The sequence below is a fragment of the Pipistrellus hanaki genome (assembly GCF_964339955.1).
Source record: "Pipistrellus hanaki genome assembly, chromosome: 5".
Taxonomy (NCBI): Eukaryota; Metazoa; Chordata; class Mammalia; order Chiroptera; family Vespertilionidae; genus Pipistrellus; species Pipistrellus hanaki.
Genome location: NC_140507.1, coordinates 34,505,839 through 34,527,904, shown reverse-complemented (window position 1 = coordinate 34,527,904; position 22,066 = coordinate 34,505,839). Strand labels below are relative to the sequence as shown.

General features: G+C 37.0%; 1 protein-coding gene across 10 annotated transcripts in view; it reads right to left on the bottom strand.

The window, feature by feature from the left end:
* The window catches only part of NSD1 (nuclear receptor binding SET domain protein 1), a 116,304-nt gene that overhangs the window by 47,894 nt on the left and 46,344 nt on the right, over window positions 1-22,066 (bottom strand). For all 10 annotated transcript variants that reach the window (XM_084886544.1, XM_084886540.1, XM_084886539.1 and 7 more), the window contains 7 exons: window positions 18,993-19,117; window positions 14,893-15,163; window positions 13,584-13,693; window positions 10,758-10,833; window positions 6,009-6,127; window positions 4,936-5,079; window positions 659-782 (listed from right to left, as the gene is read on the bottom strand). In XM_084886544.1, the coding sequence (XP_084742670.1) occupies window positions 659-782; window positions 4,936-5,079; window positions 6,009-6,127; window positions 10,758-10,833; window positions 13,584-13,693; window positions 14,893-15,163; window positions 18,993-19,117 (969 nt within the window). The remainder of the gene's footprint in view (window positions 1-658; window positions 783-4,935; window positions 5,080-6,008; window positions 6,128-10,757; window positions 10,834-13,583; window positions 13,694-14,892; window positions 15,164-18,992; window positions 19,118-22,066) is intronic.

Genomic DNA, 22,066 nt, shown 5'->3' with positions numbered 1-22,066 from the left:
CATGGCTGGCCAACCTTCCATGGCCCCTCCCCCCAGCCTGCCAGCCCCGATTGGAACTTCTTGCAGCCCTTCCCCACCACCAACCTCTACTGGCCCCAATTAGCCCCCACCCCCACCCCTGCTATCGCCTGTCAGGCTGAGGGACCCCAACCCATTCACAAATTTGTGCATTGGGCCTCTAATCAAGAAATATAAATAATAACCAGAAGCCCAGAAGCCTTCCTTTCACTAAGCAGTGCCTCTTTCCTAAAATATCTTAATTCTAAAAGCAATGATCTACAGTTCCTATACAACAAATATTCTCTAATTTCATTAGTAGGCCCTCTGTCCTTCCCATCTCCACACCAATTTCTATTTCTCTTTTAAAGCCAAACTCAGGTATCTCCTATGGCACCATCTCATCTTTATTCACACAGCATTTTAAATGTACTAATATTTCCATTACAACACTTTTGCACTACATTATGCTACATTCATTACAAATTTGGAAGCTCTTCTGAGGGCAAAGACTGCATAGCAGCTATCTCTGTCACTAGCAAATAGCTCAGCTATCTCTGTCACTAGCAAATAGCTCAGTTACAAAACAGTGTCTCCTATAAATGAAAAACTTAAAACTCAAACCTTCTTTGGAAGAAGATCCCTCTATATCTAACTTTACCTGTGCGACATTCATTGCAGATAAATTTTCCTCTGGGCATCTCAGTTAATCCAAGGCACTCCAGGTGGAAAGCCCCACAGCACTGAGCCTCACATAACAGCAGCTCACCCAATTTCTCACAGTTCTGTTAAGAAAAAGAAAACAGATCTGTCTATAGAAAAAGTGTTGTTGTTGTTTTTGTCTTTCTTTTTTATATTATATTTTTAGTGATTTCAAAGAGGAAGGTGAGGGGAGGGAGAGAAACATCAATGATGAGAGAATCACTGATCAGCTGCCTCCTGCATACCCTTTTAATGGGGATTGAGCCACCAACCCAGACATGTGCCCTTGACCAGAATTAAACCCTGAGGCAATGCTCCATCCACTGAGCCAAACCGGTTAGGGCTATAGAAAAAGGTTTTTAAAAATCCCAAGAAGGCCTTATGAAGGCCAAGATTAATAAGTAGCTTTGCCAGAAACAGGAAATCCCACCAACCATTCATGCAATATTTAATGTTTACCAGGTAGCACAAGATACCTGGTTCTTACGGTTCTTATATTCTAAGGATAGAAAATACAAGTTAAAACTTAAACAGAAAATATATCAGACATGATAAGCATTATTGTAGAGAATTAAAGGTAGAAAATTCAAATAGATACTTTGGACTGGGTGAGTGGCTGCTCAGATTATCTCTGAATGACAAGTCAGCCATTTGATGTGAAGGAAGGGCCAGGAAAGCAGCAAGTACAGAAAATCCACAAATAGAAAAAAAACCATGGCATGTTTGAGAAGCACAAGGAAAGCCAGTGTCATGGAAGCAAAGTCAACAAAAGTTGTAAGTGGTAGAAAATGAGGTACAAGAGAGGCAAAGGCCTGATTATGTGACCTTACTGATTATGGTACAGAGTTTCAGATTTTAGGTGTTGCATTAGATAGCTTTACTAAGGGAAGGCTAAAATCAGTTACTCATTTAAAAACAGATCCTTGTGATTGCTACATGGAAAATTAGTTTAAGAATAGAAAACTGATCTAGGAATATATCCTAAGAAACCCAAAACAACAATCAGAAAGAAAATATTTACACCCTAGCCCAGTAGTTGGCAAACTCATTAGTCAACAGAGCCAAATATCAACAATATAATGACTGAAATTTCTTTTGAGAGCCAATTTTTTTAAACTTAAACTTCTTCTAACACCACTTCTTCAAAATAGACTCACCTAGGCCGTGGTATTTTGTGGAAGAGCCACACTCAAAGGGCCAAAGAGCTGCATTTGATCGCAAGCCACAGTTTGCCGACCATGGCCCTAGCCGGTTTGGCTCAATGGATGGTGTTAGACTATGGACTGAAGGGTCCCAGTTTCGATTCCAGTCAAGGGCACATGCCCATATTGCAGAGGCAGCCAATCAATGATTTTCTTTCTCACTGATGTTTCTATTTCTCTCTCCCTCTTTGAAATCAATAAAAATATTTTTTTTTTTTTAAAGAAAGAAAATATTTACAATAGCAGCACTATTTACAATAGCTAAGATCTGGAAACAGTCCAAACGTCCATCAGTAGAGTGGATAAATATATTTTTTATATTTTTATATAAAAATATATTTTTTAAAGCTGTTATATTTACACAGTGGAATACCATGCATTGTAAAAAAGAAGGCTCTCTTACCCTTTGAGACAACAGAGTATTATGCTGAGCCAGTCAGAAAAAGACAAATATCACATGATCTCACTTAAATGTGGAATATAATGAACAAAATGAACTGACAGACAAACTAAATCCAGAGACATGAAAGCATGTAACAGACTGGCAATTCTTAGAGGGAAGCAGGGGAAGGGAAGCAGGGAGGAAGGAAGAGATTAATCAAACAACATATGCACAACCATGTGGTAAAGGCCTGGAAAGAGGGTAAGAGTAGGGAGGAAGGAGTCAAAGGGGAGGAAAGGGGGACATCTATAATACTTTTAACAGTAAAGATAAATTTTTTCAAAAAGTAGAAAGTAGAAAGATGAGAAACGAAGCAAAGGAACAATTGAGAAGACTACTGCAAAGGTTCAACAAGAGATACTAGCTAGCTAGGCTTAGGTCACAACTGTTCTAAAAGAGCTCCAATTAAGGTTTGAACAACCCTTGAGATACAAACAACCCTTGAGATAAAAGAGATATCATCTTTTCTCTGGCTGGTTTGGCTCACTGGATAGGGCATTGGCCTGCAGACTGAAGGGTCCTAGTTTCGATTCCGATCAAGGGCACATGCCTAGGTTGCAGGCTTGATCCCCAGTAGGGGGCGTGCAGGAGGCAGTCAATCGATGATCCTCTCACATCACCGATGTTTCTATCTCTCCCTCTCCCTTCCTCTCTAAAATCCATAAAAATATATATTTTTTTTAAAAGGAGAGATGCCAAAATCGGTTTCGTTCAGTGGATAGAGTGTCGGCCTGTGGACTGAAAGGTCCCAGGTTTAATTCTGGTCAAGGGCATGTACCTTGGTTGCGGGAACATCCCCAGTAGGAGGTGTGCAAGAGGCAGCTGATTGATGATTCTCTCTCATCGATGTTTCTAATTCTCTATCCCTCTCTCTTCCTCTCTGTAAAAAAATCAATAAAATATATATTTTTTTAAAAAGAGAGATATCATCTTTTTCAAATGATCTCATCTAAGACAGGGTGCCACTTAAGATAGGGCCTTAAGAAGTAAGATCAGTCTAGATCTGTTGCTCTGAAAACATTTGAAGATTTACGAAAATTCTGCAAATTCCTAATATTTGTTACTTTTTACCCTTCCCAAATCTTGACTAGTTTTCCCATAGTGATCAGCAAAAAAAAAAAAAGCTTTATATTTATTCTGTAAGAGAAGGGAACATGTGGCTAGGTAAATCTACTATCTTTAGGAACCCAAAGAAATAGAAAAGGTCTTGGTCACTTAACATAAAATAAATGATTGAGTAGAACTTTAGCAGGGAGTAAGGCCAGAGGCAACTAGAGATTATGAAGGGATCTCAAGATCTTAATCAACTTGTAGTCTAAACTAGTCTCAAACGTTTGGCTCTCCCATTATCCACTATGCATACATAAAAATGGACAAATACTGTATTTTTCAAAGTGGGACACTTGAGAGTAAAATGAGGCACTATTAGTAAATTACACAAGGAAAACATTTAAACAAAGACTGATCTTAACAAGCCAAGACCACTGAGTCACCATAATTTCACTTATCATTTTCTGTTAATAATCTTTGTGGATATAAGTCTCTGAGGACTAACCCTGTGTTTGGGAGCTGGTCTGAATATGGTCAACCCTCTTTGATCAAAATGTGTGTGTGTGTGTGTGTGTATACCCAATAGTGAAAATGAACAAAGAAACTGAGTTGAAATTATACTGGCTTGGGTTAGTTGTATTTTTTTAGCTATTTCAGTTACGAATAAAACAAAAAAACAAACAAACAAATATCTTCAAAATTTTTATATGCTAATTTTTAAGAATTTATAAATGTAAATCAAGATCATAAAGAGAGAACATAAACAAAACAATCATTTAATTGACTCTACTCCCAAGTCAAATAAATAAAGGCTCTGAAAACAAAAGAGTCATATCTCATATATAGGCAATACAACACAGTGGTTTGGTTAAGACTCTAAACGCAGATTGCCTGGGTTTATATTGTGGCTTCACTAACATATTTTTGTTCCTGTTTCCTCAAGTATAAAATGAGGTTAATAATGATAATAATCTACCTAATAAGATTATTGTCAATATGATATGATGTATTATCTATAGTGTTTGGGACAATGCTTAAAACATAGTAAATACTGTATAAACATTTATTAATTAATTAGCAAAATATAGGCAGTGAGTTGGGTCTCTAAAATTATATAAATGGTAGGTCCTCTAAAGTTACAACTTTAAAGCAAAAAACATTTGCTATAACATTTGTTTTTTAAACAAATCTTATAGCAAAAATTACCCTTGGAATTCCTTAGAAACCCGAAGATTCTCACGCCTTGAGAGGTACAGGAAAATTATCTTTGAGTGAGCAACCAGATTCACAGATTTTCTTCTCCCATTTGAGACCTATTTCAGGTCATCTACTTATGGGCAACAAGAGGCAAGTGGTTCACCAACATTATATACTTCTCTTACTTTCTCTTTTTGTGCGGAGGGAGAAGAGTTAAATCCTCAAAGGGAAGCGACTGAACTGGAATCATCCAATAAAATTATCCTAATAATGAATTGGCCATCAAAAAATGGAGAGGGCTTCTCTTAAAAGCATGCAATCAGAAGGCAAGTGGACATTTTCTACCTGACAAACGTTCTCCTTGAGTGCAGCTCCTCCACCTCGTTCACCCTGCAGTTTTTTAGATGCAGGCATCCCATGGTCATTTTCCATGCCCTCTTCAACAGCCTCCTTGAGACTTGCAGCCATCCTGTGTGTCATCAGTTCTCCCTTGCAAAGAAAAAATTATGTCCCATATCTGCATTATTGATGTCTCTTCCATCTGACCCCCTCCCTCTGGACTGCTATTTGTCTAGCCATTAAGCACTTACAGATGTTCAGCCAATCACGCGGGCGGACTGCATGCAATGTTAGTTCTAACCCTGCTGTGATTGGGCGGGTAGTGGGCGCCTCATGCCCTGCCACTAACTGCTCTGAGGCTGTTCCACTGGAACTTTTTGAGCTGTTCCATTTTAAGGGTTCACTAAGGGAGAGAAAACATTCTTAAGTTTATTTGATTACTTATTTGTCCTTCCAAGATCAGTGTTTCCTAAATAATGCCCCTCTTGGGCATTCTATTCAAATCATCCTGGAAAGAAACAATCTTTATTATAATGTATGATGATGCTGGCCTGACTTGTTCTAAGGCTCTTTTAACCTGAGTTATAAAAGCCAGATCTAGCATCAAAGACTACACTGATGCTCCTCAAAAGATTGTTTTAAATCTATCTCTATTTCCTAAAAACTGATGTTTACAAATTTTATTCTAAAATTAAGCAATGGATGGTCTTAAATAAGCAAATGAATGTTCCCCCTAACTGCAGCAGTCTCAACCTTTTTAAAGGGCAACATTTGGATTATATGGTTACTAGCTATTGTGTTCTTTGGTTTTTTAGAAATTTCATGATGAAACGTGAAATTTCACCTGACACCTAGAGCATACAATATGATCTTGTAAAAAGGTCACACCTACAGATGCCATATGTGCCTTGTCTGACTTTTACTAGGATCAGGCTATCCTTTTTCTCTAGGATTCCTTATATCCATTAGCCATTTCAGGAGAATACTATTAAATAAACTCAAGGGAGAGAGGAATGTGGCCTCCACTGCGAAAAGTAGCTTCACTTTGGAACATCAAAAGATTAGGAACAGAGTAATACCTCTGAGCCTGGAGTTTCTCTTGACGAGTCTTCATTTTTCACTCTTTTACAATGCATCTTAGCTATAACATGCCTTTGTCGTTTTCGCCTTCTTGGTTTATCAAATATCTTGGTAGTGCCTATGACAGAAAAATAAGTGTTACCTGCCAGTGAATGATAACCATGTCCAAGAACTCCTATCCTCAACTAAAAGAAACCTCATAGAATTACGGAATGTTAAGAGTAAAAACTAACCTTAAATTTAGTGTTTCATTCTCCAACTTTGTAGATGAGGAAACCAGGGGGAGAGAGGTAAAGAGACTTACCAATGACTGCATAAGTAGTTGGGAAATTAGCTACAAATGTACAAATTCTGTCTCATATAGATTAAATATTAAGTGTAAAGGTAAGTTACTAAAGCAATTTCATTCTACAACAGCAATTTCCAACCTTTTTCATCTCATGGCACACACAGACTAATTACTAAAATTCTGCAGCACACCGAAAAATGTATTATATATTTTTTGTGGATCTTACAAAACAAAAAAAAGGTATAATTTTAATTCATTCACCAGACAGCTATTATTGTGTTGGCTATTGGCTTTTATTTTATTTTTTTAAACAATCTAAGGAAAAGAGGTCAATGCCCCAGACTAAAATAGGTATTACATATTTTAAAAATACTTGTGGCACACAGATTGAAACTTACTACGCGGCATGGCTGAAATAAAAGACTTCCTAGTTCCTCAAAGCACTTTAATATGCCATAGATGAGGAAAAAATACATTTACGTATATAGTCAGACCAAAATATTAAAACTTGACTTCCAAGATTAAAGATAGTAAATTATACCAAAGTATGGCTTAAGATGAAAAGTTGACATTTATAAAATCTGGCTTAGCCCTAGTGGGTTTGGCACAGTGAATAGAGCATCGGATTAAAGGGTTCTGGGTTCAATTCCGGTCAAGGGCACATACCTAAGTTGTAGCCTTGATCCCTGGCCCTGGTTGAGGTGTGTGCAGGAGGCAACCAACTGATGTGTCTCTCACATTAATGTTTCTCTATTTCTCTCCCCCTCCCTTAAATTCTTTCCAATACTCAATGGAAAAATGTCCTCACATAAGGATTAACAAAAAATAAATATAAAATTTGGCATAGCAGAAAGGGAAAAAGAATATTCATATATTCATACAGTGGTACTATAACCTTGAACATTCAACAATAAAGAGTGGAAGTGTGATCTAACTGACATATTTAGGAAATGAAACTGCATGCCGAAACCGGTTTGGCTCAGTGGATAGAGCGTCGGCCTGGGGACTGAAAGGTCCGGGTTCGATTCCGGTCAAGGGCATGTACCTTGGTTGCGGGCACATCCCCAGTAGGGGGTGTGCAAGAGGCAGCTGATCGATGATTCTCTCTCATCGATGTTTCTAAGTATCTATCCCTCTCTCTTCCTCTCTGTGAAAAATCAATAAAATATATTTAAAAAAAAAAAAAAGAAAAGAAAATGAAACTGCAGTCTCTCATTTTCTATTATACATACTTTAAATCTTAGTTATAGAAACATCAAGAGGAATCTAAAGAGTTGTTTCATTCAAGATATTTAAGCTAGGTATCAGCGGAGTCTGGACTTTGGAAAACTGCCTTAGTTCTTTCTTGGACTGCATAATGGAGATAAAGATGTGCCATCAATGATTCTGATAGTCTAAGACTAAATAAAGAGGTAATGTAATGACAGAAGGTCCAAAATTCTCACAAGCAGAAAAATTAAAAAAAAAAAAAAACACACAAATTTTTAAAATATAGATTTTTATTTATTTCAGAAAGGAAGGAAAGAGGAGAGATAGAAACATCAATTATGAGAGAGAATCATTGATCTGCTGCCTCCTGCATCCCTCCTACTGCGGGTCAAGCCCAAAACCCAGGCATGTGCCCTTGACCGGAATCGAACCTGAGACTGTTCAGTCCGAAAGCCAATGCTCTCTATCCACTTAGCCAAACTGGCGAGGGCACAAGAAGAAAAATTTAAGTGAAATATACAAAGAATAAAGTGCAAGTTGTATGTTTTACAAATAAATAAATAAATAAATAAATATGAAAGTATAAGAGGTAATATTATTTTGTAAGCAATTTTTTAAAAAAAGCAAGCAAGTAGCCCTGACCAGTGTTGCCAAGCAGTTGGAGCATCAGCAGGTGAGGGAGGCAGCCAATCAATGTGTCTCTTTCACATTGATGTCTCTCTCTCCTTCCCACCCATTAGTTCTCTCTAACCCTCCTTCCCACTTCTTCTAAAAATCAATTTTAAAAAATTCTCCAGTGAGAACAAAAAAAAAAAAAAAAAGCAAGCAAGCAAGTTGATAAACCTAAGAATTACAATTGTACCCAAGGTTAAAATAATCTAACATATTGCTACATTTACTTGCTAGAAAACTTAATAATCACACAACACATTTAAAGAATTGCGGCCCTAGAAGGTTTGGCTCAGTGGATAGAGAACCACCCTGGGGATTGAAGGGTCCTCGGTTTGATTCTAGTCAAGGGTACATGCCCGGGTTGCAGGCTCAATCCAAGGAGGCAACCTATCAATGTTTCTCTTTCATCATTGATTTTCTCTCTCTTCCTCTCTGAAATCAATAAAAAATATATTTTAAAAAGAAAGTTGGGTTTTAAAAAAGAAGTATGCACTTAATACTACGTGAAATATAATCCTCCCATGATACCCTTTTCTGGCAGACCACATCTGATGCAGTGGACACAAATCTGGGCTAATATCTCAGGAATTATAATAATCAATAAATGTCATTGCCAGACAAATTATCAAAGTGATTCAAAAAACTAGCCTGGAGAAAATCTGGGGTGGATAACAACACAGTAATGTAGCAATGAATTTAGTTGAGTCTGGATATAGTTCTCTAATACTGCCATCTCCTTCATGTTCATTTTTCTTCTATAAAATAGATAATATTAATAACTAGAGGCCCAGTGCACAGAATTCATGCTTGGGTAGGGTCCCTAGGCCTGGTTGGTGATCGGGGCCTTCCTTCTTTCTGTAATGCCCCCTAGTGGTCAGTGCACATCATAGCAATAAATGGAAATCCTGGCCTACCGGTCAAACTCCCTAGGGGACACTTTGCATATTAGACTTTTATATATAGACTATATAGACTAGAGACCTGGTGCACAAAATTTGTGCACTTGGGAGGGGGGTTGTCCCTCAGCCCAGCCTGCACCCTCTCCAATCTGGGACCTCTTGGGAGATGTCTGACTGCTGATTTAGGCCTGATCCCATACCAGCAGTTGGACATCACTCTCATAATCCGGAACTGCTGGTTCCCAACCACTCGCCTGCTGATCAGCCTGATCACCCCCTAACCACTCCCCTGCCAGGCTGATCGGCACCTAAATGTTCCCCTACCGCCCCGATCACCCTCTCCTGCCAGCCTGGTTGCCCCAAACTGCCCTCCCCTGCTGGCCATCTTATGGCAGCTATCTTTAACCACATGGAGACAGCCATCTTTGACCACATGAGGGTGGCCATCTTGTGCAAGAATGTGAAGATCAATTTGCATATTACCTCTTTATTATATAGGATATTCTAACTCTTTATAATGCTTTAGATGGATTAGTAGTAATAGTCCTATGCAAGGGACCTAATTGCTTCAACTCTAACAATTATATCCATTATTGAATGAAGGACTGTCCATTCCACCTGTGTGCTGAAGGAAGGCCCCAATCAGCCCTGATCACCATCCAGGCCTATGGACCCAACCCATGCATGAATTTTGTGTACTGGGCCTCTAAATCTCTTACAATTTAATCGAAAATATTCCAAAGCCCTTAAGAAGTAACCACAGCTGAAACCGGTTTGGCTCAGTGGATAGTGCATCGGCCTGTGGACTCAAGGGTCCCAGGTTCGATTCCGGTCAAGGGCATGTACCTTGGTTGTGGGCACATCCCCAGTAGGGGGTGTGCAAGAGGCAGCTGATAGATGATTCTCTCTCATCAAAGTTTCTAGCTCTCTATCCCTCTCTCTTGCTTCTCTGTAAAAAATCAATAAAATATATATTAAAAAAAAAAAGAAGAAGAAGAAGAAGAAGTAACCACGATGGACTAGGCGCAAATGTAAGCTCTCTTTTTCAAGCATATGCTCAGGTTATAATGTGATAAAAAGAAACAAACTATTTGTCAAAGACTGGCTTAGATGATTTATAATTTCCCTCTCAATCCAGAGTCCATATTTTCTGTCCTATAGAAACAAAAATTGAACCAAAACAAAAAAAATAATGATGCATTCGGGAGAATTATTTTTTTTTTAAATTAAGAAGCTAATTTTTCTCTACTGTTCCTAACATTTCCTTAAGCTAATATAATTCATTTTGTTGTTGCTGTTAATCCCCACCCAAGGACATTTTCCCAATGATTTTTAGACAGAGCAAGAGAGGGAGAGAGAAATATTAATTTGAGAGACACATCAATTAGTTTTCTCTCGCACAAACCGCAATTGCATGGGCCAACATTCTATGCACTAAGCCAAAATGGCCATGGCTACAGTAATATAATTCTAATTCCATTTAACTAATTTCAGATCAAGCTGAAAGTGATATAATTTTCTAGTGTCGTGGATAGTTTTAGTATGCATATTTTGGGCAAACAAGTCTTTAAACTTTCCACCTCACTGACCTTCCCTACATACATAACTTTTCTAGCTGACTGACAAGGTGCTTCACACTCTTTCTTGCATTATATTTTTTAAATGTCATAAATACTCACCTCCACCAAACTTTTTAGAATGAGATGCAGCACATGATTCAGTAATGTTATTCTCCAAGTGACCAGCTTCATAACACTACAAGTAAAATGTAACATGAAATAAACACTTTATAGTATATACCGAAAGCTGACCAGTCTGCTGCTAGATACAGAATCCTGATTTAACGGAAACTTCAGATTTTTTTTTTTTAAATGCTCCAAATGTAGATACAGAATATAGCTCTAAAGTGGGAGAAGAGAAAGGTTATGTACCCAAAGACTCACTCTCTCAGTTCTATTCTATCCTGTATTTAAAATCTCCATTCTTAAAGTTGTATGTATAATTATTAGATTTTATACAGTTGTTTACTTGATGGAATTATATTAAAAAACTATGAATCATGGAATATCTTTCTAATTAATATAAATTACAGCAACATTAAGACAAAATAGTTGTATATCAAGAGTAATTCACAGTATCAATTAGTCTCATTTTAAGAAAACGTCTTTTTCCCACAAAAATAATTTTCTTCATCATTAATATAAAACAAAATTTAGTCAACATAAAAAGTCAACATAATGGATACCATCCTTGATATGAAGTTCCCAAAGTGTGAGGACAAAGCAAGATAAAATACTATATACATTAATAATAAGAATACTACTTTCCTCATATTCATGTGAGCCCTCCATGACTCACCTTGTATAATACTACTAAATTTATCATCTGACTGCAAATGTCACTCTATGTGCAAAGTATTCAACTGAATTCCAGTTTCTCTCACCCTTCCCATTTACCTCTTCCAGAATCTTACAAAATAGCTATGATTTGAATAAGACACAGCCAGGAGAGAAAGCACTAGGCCAGCTAGAGCAGGCGGAAAGCTTGGCTTCTTCCATTGCCAGAGAAACCCAAGCCTCCCTCCTGCTCTCTGTGGCTGCAGCCATCTTGGTTGTGGTTAATTTGCATGCTCGCTCTGATTGACTGGTGGGTGTAGCAGAGATATGGTCAATTTGCATATACTATTTTATTATATAAGATAACCCAAGGACACAGACAATAAGGTGGTGAGGAGGGGGCATGCCAGAAAGGGACAATGGTGGAAAAAGAGGACATATGTAATAATTTCAACAATAAAAATTTAATTTTTAAAGGAAATTAAAAATAATACAAATAAATTAAAATTTACATTTGTATACTAATCTAGATGGGTGAAAACTTAAGAGGCCTTGCCCTAGCTGGATTGGCTAGGTGGATAGAGTGTCAACCTGTGGATTCAAGGATCCTGGGTTCAATTCCGGCCAAGGTCACATGCCTGGGTTGCAGGTTTGATCCCCAGTGGGGTGCATGTAGGAGGCAGTGGGTCAATGATTCTCTCTCATAGCTGATGTTTCCATTTTTCTATCCCTCTTTCCCTTTCTCTTTAAAATCAATAAAAATGTATTAAGTAATGGAAAAAAAAAAAAAAAAAACTTAAGAGGCCTTAATGTAGGATTAAAAAAATAAGAATTTCCTATTGCTAAAGAAAGAAGTTCATAAACTCAAATTATTGAATTAAAATATGCAGTTATTCTTTAAAAAAAATTTTAATAGCAAATCTATGCATCCAACAACTGAAATTCTAACAATCATTCCTCACACTTAAGGGGCATAAGGTATTTTTTTTTTTTTAAAGGTAGCATTTGTCAGATTATTTTTTTAAATATATTTTATTGATTTGTTACAGAGAGGAAGAGAGGATAGAGAGTTAGAAACATCGATGAGAGACAATCATCGATCAGCTGCGTCTTGCACATCCCCTACTGGGGATGTGCCCGCAACCAAGGTACATGCCCTTGACCGGAATCGAACCTGGGACCATTTAGTCCGCAGGCCGACACGCTATCCACTGAGCCAAACTGGTTTTGGCACATAAGATGTTTCTTAAAGAATCAGTATCCTTAAGATATTTTACCTCCATTATAGAATTAGAAAATAATTTTCTATTTCCATCTACTATTTAACGATGCCTGCTTGGCTAATGAAAAACCAAGATTGCAAACTCAAAACCTTAAGTATAATGTTTAATTACAACAAACAATCTTTAATCAATCTTTTTTTTGTTTGTTTTTATCCTATTGGTTTTTTTTAAATATATTTTATTGATTTTTTTACAGAGAGGAAGAGAGAGGCAGAGGGATAGAGAGTTAGAAACATCAATGAGAGAGAAACATCGATCGGCTGCCTCCTGCACACCCCCCTACTGGGAATGTGCCTGCAACCAAGGCACATGCCCTTGACTGGAATAGAACCTGGGACCCTTCAGTCTGCAGGCTGATGCTCTATACACTGAGCTAAACTGGTCAGGGCTATCCTAAATTTTTTTTTTATTGTCTAAGGTTTTACATATGTCTCCTTTTCATCCCGACTGATGTGTTTCCACCTACCCCCACCCCCACTCTCAGCCATTCCCACCCTGGGCAAGACCCAACCACCTCAGTGTCTGTGTCTATTGGTTGTGCTAATATGCATGCATACAACCAATTTGGTTGCTCTCTAACTCCCCCATCTCCCTGCCATTTGTCTCTGGATCTACTTTTGTTTATCCAAGTATATTGATCATTATATCCCACATATGAGTGAGATCATGTGATATTTATCTTTCTCTGACTGGCTTATGCTTTACTCATTCTTAAAAGCTATTTCATTTTCATGTATAATGAAAACCTAAAACCAAATGTTATACATGTCCACATAAATGCAAAATAGTTTCTTAATATAGAACCTCTCAGATTGACCAAGTGTATGCTGGCATTCTATAAGTTCTATGTATATGTTCAGCATTTAAATTGACTAAAATAACATACCTTTTTAGAAAGGCCAAGATCCCCTTTCTTGGGCATAAATCCAGGGTCTAAATCATTTGATTCAAGAAGTTTCTTAGTTGGTTTTCTCTGACGCTTACTTTCATAATTTCCTGAAATACATGTATCTTTTTATTAGATGATGTAGAAACTGAGCACAAGCTAATTTTTAAAAATCTATATACTACACAAAAATGAGTCACCATATTTTTTAATGTTTTTCTCATCATATTGTGGGGAGGGTCAGGGTAGGAATTTATTTATTCTAAAATGTTACTTAATATAAAATGTAGTTCTCAATATAGACAAACTAATGTGTGTATGTGTGTGTGTGAAGCACAAAAGAATACAAGAAGACATCAAAAGGCAGAACTGCCTTTAGAGCAATTCTATTATAGTAAGGACCAAAGGAGAAGTAAGGTGAAACATAGCCTGAATTCTGGGCATAAATGAACTAGGTTTAGAATTTTTGTCCTGCTCCTAATTAATAAAAAACATTTATTTACTTTGCAGGATTGTTCTTTAAAATTATATTAAAAGCCTAATAACAGTTTGACACATAGTAGGTAATAAAATAGTAATTATTATTCTATTTAAAAGTCTTTTTTATTCTGCCTTACTCGATTAAACACAATTAGGATACTTTTCTTAAAGGAATATCATCACAAGGTATTCTTGGGAATGTAAAAAGCTACAACCAACTTTTACTGACCACAATATTCAAAAGTCAGAAGATGAATTAGACAATGTATGTTTAGTTAGATCCAGTTGTCATCAGGTGACACATTTATAAAGAATAACAGAGTGAAAACTAACGGCAATTCACTTCAAGAGAATATTTACACAAAACTACTTCTTATGTGTCAAGTAAATCATATTATACATTATTACGTTATAATCTCCATTTTATAGATGAGGAAATAAGTTTAGCAGTTAAACAACTTCCTAAGTAACACAAGGATTGGTGAGCCAATATCTGAAGCATAAGTTTCACAGTGTGCAGTGACTCTCCTCAAAAACCCTGCTATCTTGGTGTTGACTCACATGGTAATTGATCAACAGTCATGAACAGCAACAATGGAGAAAGGAGAGTAGTTTTTCAAAATGTCTTTTTAACAGTGTGCCACCAATTTATGGTCATTTTATCCATTTAGCCAGTACTTTAGGGATTTCTCAGGACAAAGGGGGTAGTTTTGTTGTAGAGATACACCACTGGCTTTCCATCAAAACACACCTAAAATAAAACATACTAAAATCTCCTACTTTCTCTAGTCATATCCACTTACATACTGAGACCCCATCCGCATCTTACCTGCTGTTTTAACTAGCAATTCCTCAGACTTAAGGGGAGGCCGTGGAGAGACTTCCAGAGCCACAGGCACAGACAAAGTCAGCTGTGGCAACTCAGCATGTCCACCTCCAAGTTCTGAGTGAGACAAGGGCCCTTCCAAAAACGGAGCCTCCCTTTCAAGAACTGGAGGCTCTTCTTTGGTTGAAATCAAAGAATTCTCATCCACCTGCTTGTTCTGAGCATTAGATCGACTTCGAGCTAAAAGGTTTTCCTCTTCACAGCGGGAACTTACCTAAGAGCAAAAAATGAAAATAGAATCCATAGGCCAAAGTAATTTGACTGTAAAAGAATAATGCACTTAAAAAGAAAATTATAATACATGCTACAATGAGAATGAACCTTGAAAGCATTACACTAAGTGAAATAAACTAATCACAATCAAATAAATATTGTATAATTTGACTTACTTGAAGTACCTAGATAATAAAATTCACAGAGATAAAAAAACAGAATAGTGGTTGCCATGGGTTAGGAAAGGGGTAAATAGGAAGTTTTTAAATAGAAAGTTTCAGTTTGGGAACATGAAAAAGTTCTGGAGATAATGAATGGTAGTAATGGTTGCAAAACAATGTGAATGCACTTAATGGAATAGAATTATACACCTAAAAATAGTTAAAATTATAAATTCTATGTTATAAAGTAGCACCGTGGGGGAATGCTCTAAGACCCACTCACTGCGAATACTGGAAACCCTGGGTAGTACTGACCCCTATATATGCTATGTTTTTTCCTATACATAACACACTTATGATAAAGTTTAATTTATAAATTAAGTACCGAAAGAGATTAACAATAATCTATAATAATAAAATCATAATATGCTAATTAGACCGGACATCCTTCTGGACAAAGCCAGCTTCCACAGCAGCGGGGACCAAGCCCCCTGCATGAATTTTGTGAATGGGGCCTCTAGTTAATAATAAAAAAAAGTTAACAATTATAACAATGTACTATAATACAAGTTATGTGAATGCAGTCTTTCTCTCTTAAAATATCTTATTACATTGTACTCTTCTTCTTGTGATAATATGAGATGATAAAATGTCAAATCTACTACTGAATCTGTGTAACCTTCCCTTACTTGCAGCCAATGCCCTGGTGTCATTCATTTCAGGGCATCCTTGCTGAAGATACCTTTGCCATCAATTGAAACACCTTTCTGTTCATGTGTTCCACCCACAAATTTAGTGCCTTTTCACATTAAATAAATACTTATCATGCACTGGGGCTGTAGCTTTTGCACGGAGTGCAACGCCAAATTTAGTACATATTTCTTTTTCCTTCTTTACAATTTCACGGATAGAAGACTCATTCTTATGGTAGATCTTAGCAATCTCAGCCTACAATTATTCTTTCCTTATTAAGTTGAGAACTTCATTTAGCAGGGATGGAGAACCTTTCTTCTGCCAAGAGCCATTCATATATTTACATCATTCTCAGGCCATACAAAATTATCTACTTAAAATTAACCTGTTATATTTTGCAAGCTAATTAACTCACTCATAATACCTTGGCAGGGCCAGACCAAGTTATTTCCCGGGTCTCATACGGCCCTTGGGCCAGATGTTCCCCACCCTACTTAAAGGAAGCACATTATTGCTTCTCTTTGGTATATCTGAATTGCCAGCCTCACTATTCTTGCACTTTAGAGTCATTATTAAATAAGAGTGACTTAAATACTAGCACTGCAATATCACCATACTTGATGTGATAACCAAGAGGACTAGTAAGTGACTAAGGGCTAAACAAAGAGATGATTGATGTCCTAGGAGGGGAAGAACATTACATCTCAAAATTTCACATCATGCTGTTCAGAATGGCAAACAATTTAAAACATGAATTGTTCATTTCTGAAATGATCCATTTAATATTTTCTCATCATGGTAACTAATACCATAGAATGGGAGACTACTGTATATATTTTACTATAAATTTTTAAAGAGGGGGGAAATGCAGTTGATTGGAGCTATAAAAATTCATTAAGGCCACACACAAAAAAAAAAGGAAGAAAAAAAGATTCCCTAATATGTCACCGATTAAAGAAGCTAATAATGAACTCCTAATGTTAAGTTGTTAAATAAATGGAAAAGAAGCATTTATTTTGCCTTTCATATATTTCACAATAAAAATGTTCAGTAAATAAGAAATCTTAAGATTTCCAGCTAATAAAAATAGAAGAAATAATAAAACGTAAGTTTTGCCCTGGCCAGTTTGGCTCAATGTTAGACTGAAGAAGGGTCTCAGGTCAATTCGCATCAGGGACACATCCATTGGTTGCAGCTTCAATCCCCGTCACCGGTCAGGGCAAGTACAGGAGGCAACCAGTTGATGTGTCTCTCTCACATTAATGTTTCTCTGTCTCCCCCGCACCACCACCCCTTCCACTCTCTGTCTACAGATCAATGGAAAAAACATCCTTGGGTGAGGATTTTTTAAAAAGATGTAAGTCTTCATTTTGTTAACTCCTAATACAGGCAAGGATCTTCAGCTGGTATTTAAAAAGTTATCAAGAAAAAATGCCAAGACCGGTTTGGCTCAGTGGATAGAGCATCAGCCTTCGGACTAGGGGGTCCCGGGTTCGATTCTGGTCAAGGGCATGTACATTGGTTGTGGGCACATCCCCGGTGGGGGGTGTGCAGAAGGTGGCTGGTTGATGATTCTCCCTCATCGATATTTCTGGCTCTCTGTCCCTCTCCCTTCCTCTCTGTAAAAAATCAATAAAATATATTTTTAAAAAATCAGTAAAATATATATATATATATATATTATATATATATATATATACATTTAAAAAAGAAAATGGCTGACCCATACTACTTTTTGAGCAAAAGAAATAAAACCTAAAAGGGAAAAATCAGTTATTTATTACTGTGAATAATTAATTGGATATTAAATGTCTTCTAATGTCATGCACTATGTAACACAATATCACCTATGATATTATCCAGCTAAAAATGTTTTAAGTTAAATCTATCAAATTGTTAGCTACAATTTCCACTTAACAGGGAACATAGAGGATAGAGAACCAAGCTTAGTGATACCTATTAAGAAGCAATCACACACAATTGCATTAGAAGATGGATAAACCAAATGTGGTACTTGTATTGCTTAGATAGATAGGGAAATGAAAAAAGGGACTTTTCTACATTTAAAGAAAGTTAAGACATATAACAACCACGCCCAGCCGGTGTAGCGCTCAGTGGTTGAGCATCAATCCATGCACCAGGAGGTTACTGGTTCAATTACCGGACAGAGCCTAGGTTGCAGGCTCCATCCCCAGTAGGGGGCATGCAGGAGGCAGCCAATAGATGTTTCTCTCTCATCAATGATGTTTCTATCTCCCTCTCCCTCTCCCTCCCTTCCTCTCTGAAATCAATAAAAATATACCTAAAAAATAAATAAATCAAATAAGGGATGACATTTGTTTAAAAAGTTAGGATCATACTATATATCTTTATGCCGTATTTTTCTAACATTTATCCTTAAATCACCAAAAATCACCTTTGGCAGAAAAGGGGGAAATACACATGTGCATACACTACACAAAAACTAATTTATATATTTCTTTCTAACCACAATACACTAAGTATTGTACCAGAAACTAGAGGTAAAAAACTTAAAATTTGGCTCTCAAAAGAAATTTCAATTGTTGTACAGGTGATATTTGGCTCTTTTGACTAATGAGTTTACCAACCACTGCCCTAACAGTAAATAGAGCATTGGCCCTTGTACTGAATGGTCGTGGATTCGATTCCAGTCAAGAGCACTTACCTTGATTGCAAGATGGATCCCAGGGCCTGGTTGGGAATGTGTGGGAGGCAACCAATCTATGTGTACCTCTCACATCAATGTTTCTCTCTTTCTCTCTCTCTCCCCCCCCCTTCCCTCCACTCTCTCTAAAAAGCAATGGAAAAATATCTTCAGGTGAAGATTAGCAAAAACAAAAGTAAGATCCTAGTTAAAGAAAATATTATCCCACAAGGACAAAACATGATATAAGAAGGCAAAACTGCAGCATCTTAAAAGGACTACTAAAAGACTATAGAAATGTTGGAACATACCTTGTGTACCTGTTCCTGTACCTTCTTTTGTTTTTTCTTAGGAGCAAATATCTGATCATATTCTTCTGTGTATTCCAGAAGCCACTTGCTTGGCTTCCTAAGTCTTTTCTTCTCTGACCGCACAACTAAAAGAGGAGAAACAAATTCAGTATTAACTAAAAAGTTAAAGGAAAACTCATTGCTTTCATGTAGCCATCTCTGTACTCTCAAAGATACAAAGATTCGAAACTCTCAAAATCACTCTGGCTTAAGCTCTAAGAGATTAAAGTTCGCCGAAACCGGTTTGGCTCAATGGACTGAGCGTCGGCTTGGGGACTGAAAGGTCCCGGGTTCGATTCCGGTCAAGGGCATGTACCTTGGTTGCGGGCATATCCCCAGTAGGGGGTGTGCAAGAGGCAGCTGATCGATGACTCTCTCTCATCGATGTTTCTAACTCTCTCTCTCCCTTCCTCTCTGTACAAAATCAATAAAATATATAAAATAAAATAAAATAAAATAAAATAAAGTTGAAATTAGTATCATATAATGACAGATGCAATTAACATTCAAATATAGATTCTAAGTCAGATAAAAATCATAAAATTTCTCATGAATTATTTAAAATAACATCTCTCTGGATTATGCAACATATTGGATGGATATTCAGATAGAATATTTACTAATCAGTACTATCACATGAATTTTAAAAGTATTCTATATATACATTATCATGGTTGCAGTGAATTTCACATTATAAAACAGAAATATTTCTAAAGAGACTCACAGAATAATTAAATATATATATACCATTACCTCAATGACATAAAAAAAATGTATGCCATGAATGTCAAAATCTGAAAATATAGATGGGTACTTGCTTTAAAAATCTCTTGTCATGTTTGTGATCAGAATATCAAAGTATCACACCACTTTTCTTTGAGTTAATGATAAAACAAGTAACTATTATAATTTCCCTATAAAACTAACACACTTAACATGCTCCAGTTATACTGTAAGCTCTTTGGGAGCAGAAGATAAAGCTTACAGAATGCAGGATATAGTCTACTCAAGAGGCAAGAGGGATTTCATGATATGATGATCTCAGAGGAAGCTGTTCCTGTCTCAGTTGAATGTGGTAATGCCAATGATCTTTCAATAAAGGGATCACAAAAGTTCAGACCAAAAAGAAAAAATCATAGGCAAGCTGGCATAGGCTCTTACTCCTTAGACAGTACATATGGAAACAAGCCATAAAATCTCAATGCGATAAAATAATATATAATAAATGGCTAATATGCAAATCAATTGAACTGCAGAATGACCTGTCACTATGATGCGCACTGACCGACCACCAGGGGGCAGACGTTCAATGCAGGAGCTGCCCCCTGGTGGTCAGTGCGCTCCCACAGGGCAAGCGCTGTTCAGCCAGAAGCTGAGCTCAGAGCTGGTGAGGGGAAGAGGATATCTCTCCTGCCTCCACAGCAGTGCTAAGGACCAGGCCTCAGCTGGCAGGCAGGCAGACATCCTCTGAGGAGCTCTGTGAGAGGGCAAAGCTCCCCCCCCCCACCACACACACACACACACACACACACACACTCACTCACTCACACACACACCAGTGCATGAATGTCGTACACTAGGCCTCTAGTTTAAAGATAATTTAAAAAGAGTTGCAACTTAAATTGTTTTTACAGCAGCTTTATTCATAATTGTGAAAACTTGGCAACAACCAAGTTGCAAGTGAATGGATTTATAAAATGTAGTATATCCAGAAAATGGAATATTATTCAGCACTAAAATGAAATGAACTTTTGAGCCACAAAAAGACACGGAAGAAATTTTTAAATGCATTTTACCAAGTAGAAAAAAAGCCAAACTAAAAAAGCTAAATACTATGTTTCCAACTATAGGAAATTCTGAAAAAGGCAAAACAATGGAGACTATAAAATGTGGTTGCCGAAGAGTAGAGGAAGGGGGTTGTTAAATAAGCAGAGCACAGAGAATTTTTCAGGGGAGTGAAAATACTCTGTATAATACCACAGTGGTGGGTATGTGTCACTATACATTCATCTGAATGTCTGACACTAAGAATGGACCCTTAGGTAAACTGTTGACATTGGGTAATTATGTGTCAGGGTAGGTTCATCAATTGCAACAAAGTACCACTCTGGTGGGATATCCTGACTCATAGATACTTAGAAAAACAGTGATAGAAGAAATGTGGGGGAACTAGGTGAAAAAGGAGAAGGGATGAAATATAAATTGGCAGTTACAAAACAATCACCAGATGTAAAGTACAGTTTGGGGAATATAATCTATCTATCCTATATAATAAAGGCCTAATATGCTAAATTTACAGTAGTCTGTTCAACCAATCAAAGCATAATATGCTAATGATATGGTAAGGACACTCAACCACTTGCCATGACATGCACTGACCATCAGGGAGGCAGTCCGTCAGTCAACCAGTAGCTATTACATACACTGACCACCGGGGGTAGAATCTCCAACACACAAATTAAAAGGCTAAAAAAATATATACACAAATGAGAACAGAGGTGGCCTGACCTAGGTAAAATAGACCTGACTCAAAACTTTAACTTGATATAAATAGGATCATTATGTAATGATAAAAAGGTTAATTTACTAGGAAAATAAAGTTTTAAATATATGTTAGAAAATAATTATAAATATATATGCACATAACATCAGAGCACCAAAATATATGAAGCAAACACTCATAGAACTGAAGAACTGATAGGAGAACTAGATAGGAAAACAATAGCATAGTCTACTACAGCATAGTCTACTACTGGGCTTTCAATAATTAATAGAATTATCAAACAGAAGATTAATATGAAAACAGAGAACTTGAGCATCATTAGAGACCACCTGAACTTAATAGACATATAGAACACACATTCTTAAGTACACTTAGGGAGTAGCTCTAGGGTCAAGCCTCAGGCTGACCTGTGGCAGGGCCACAAACAAGTCCCAGCCTGGAGGGTAGAGCTCTCCTAGCATTGGTAAGCCCTCCCTAATTCCTTCCTAAGTAGCTAATGGGCTGTGGGAAGTGCAGTAAGTGTTGCCAAAAC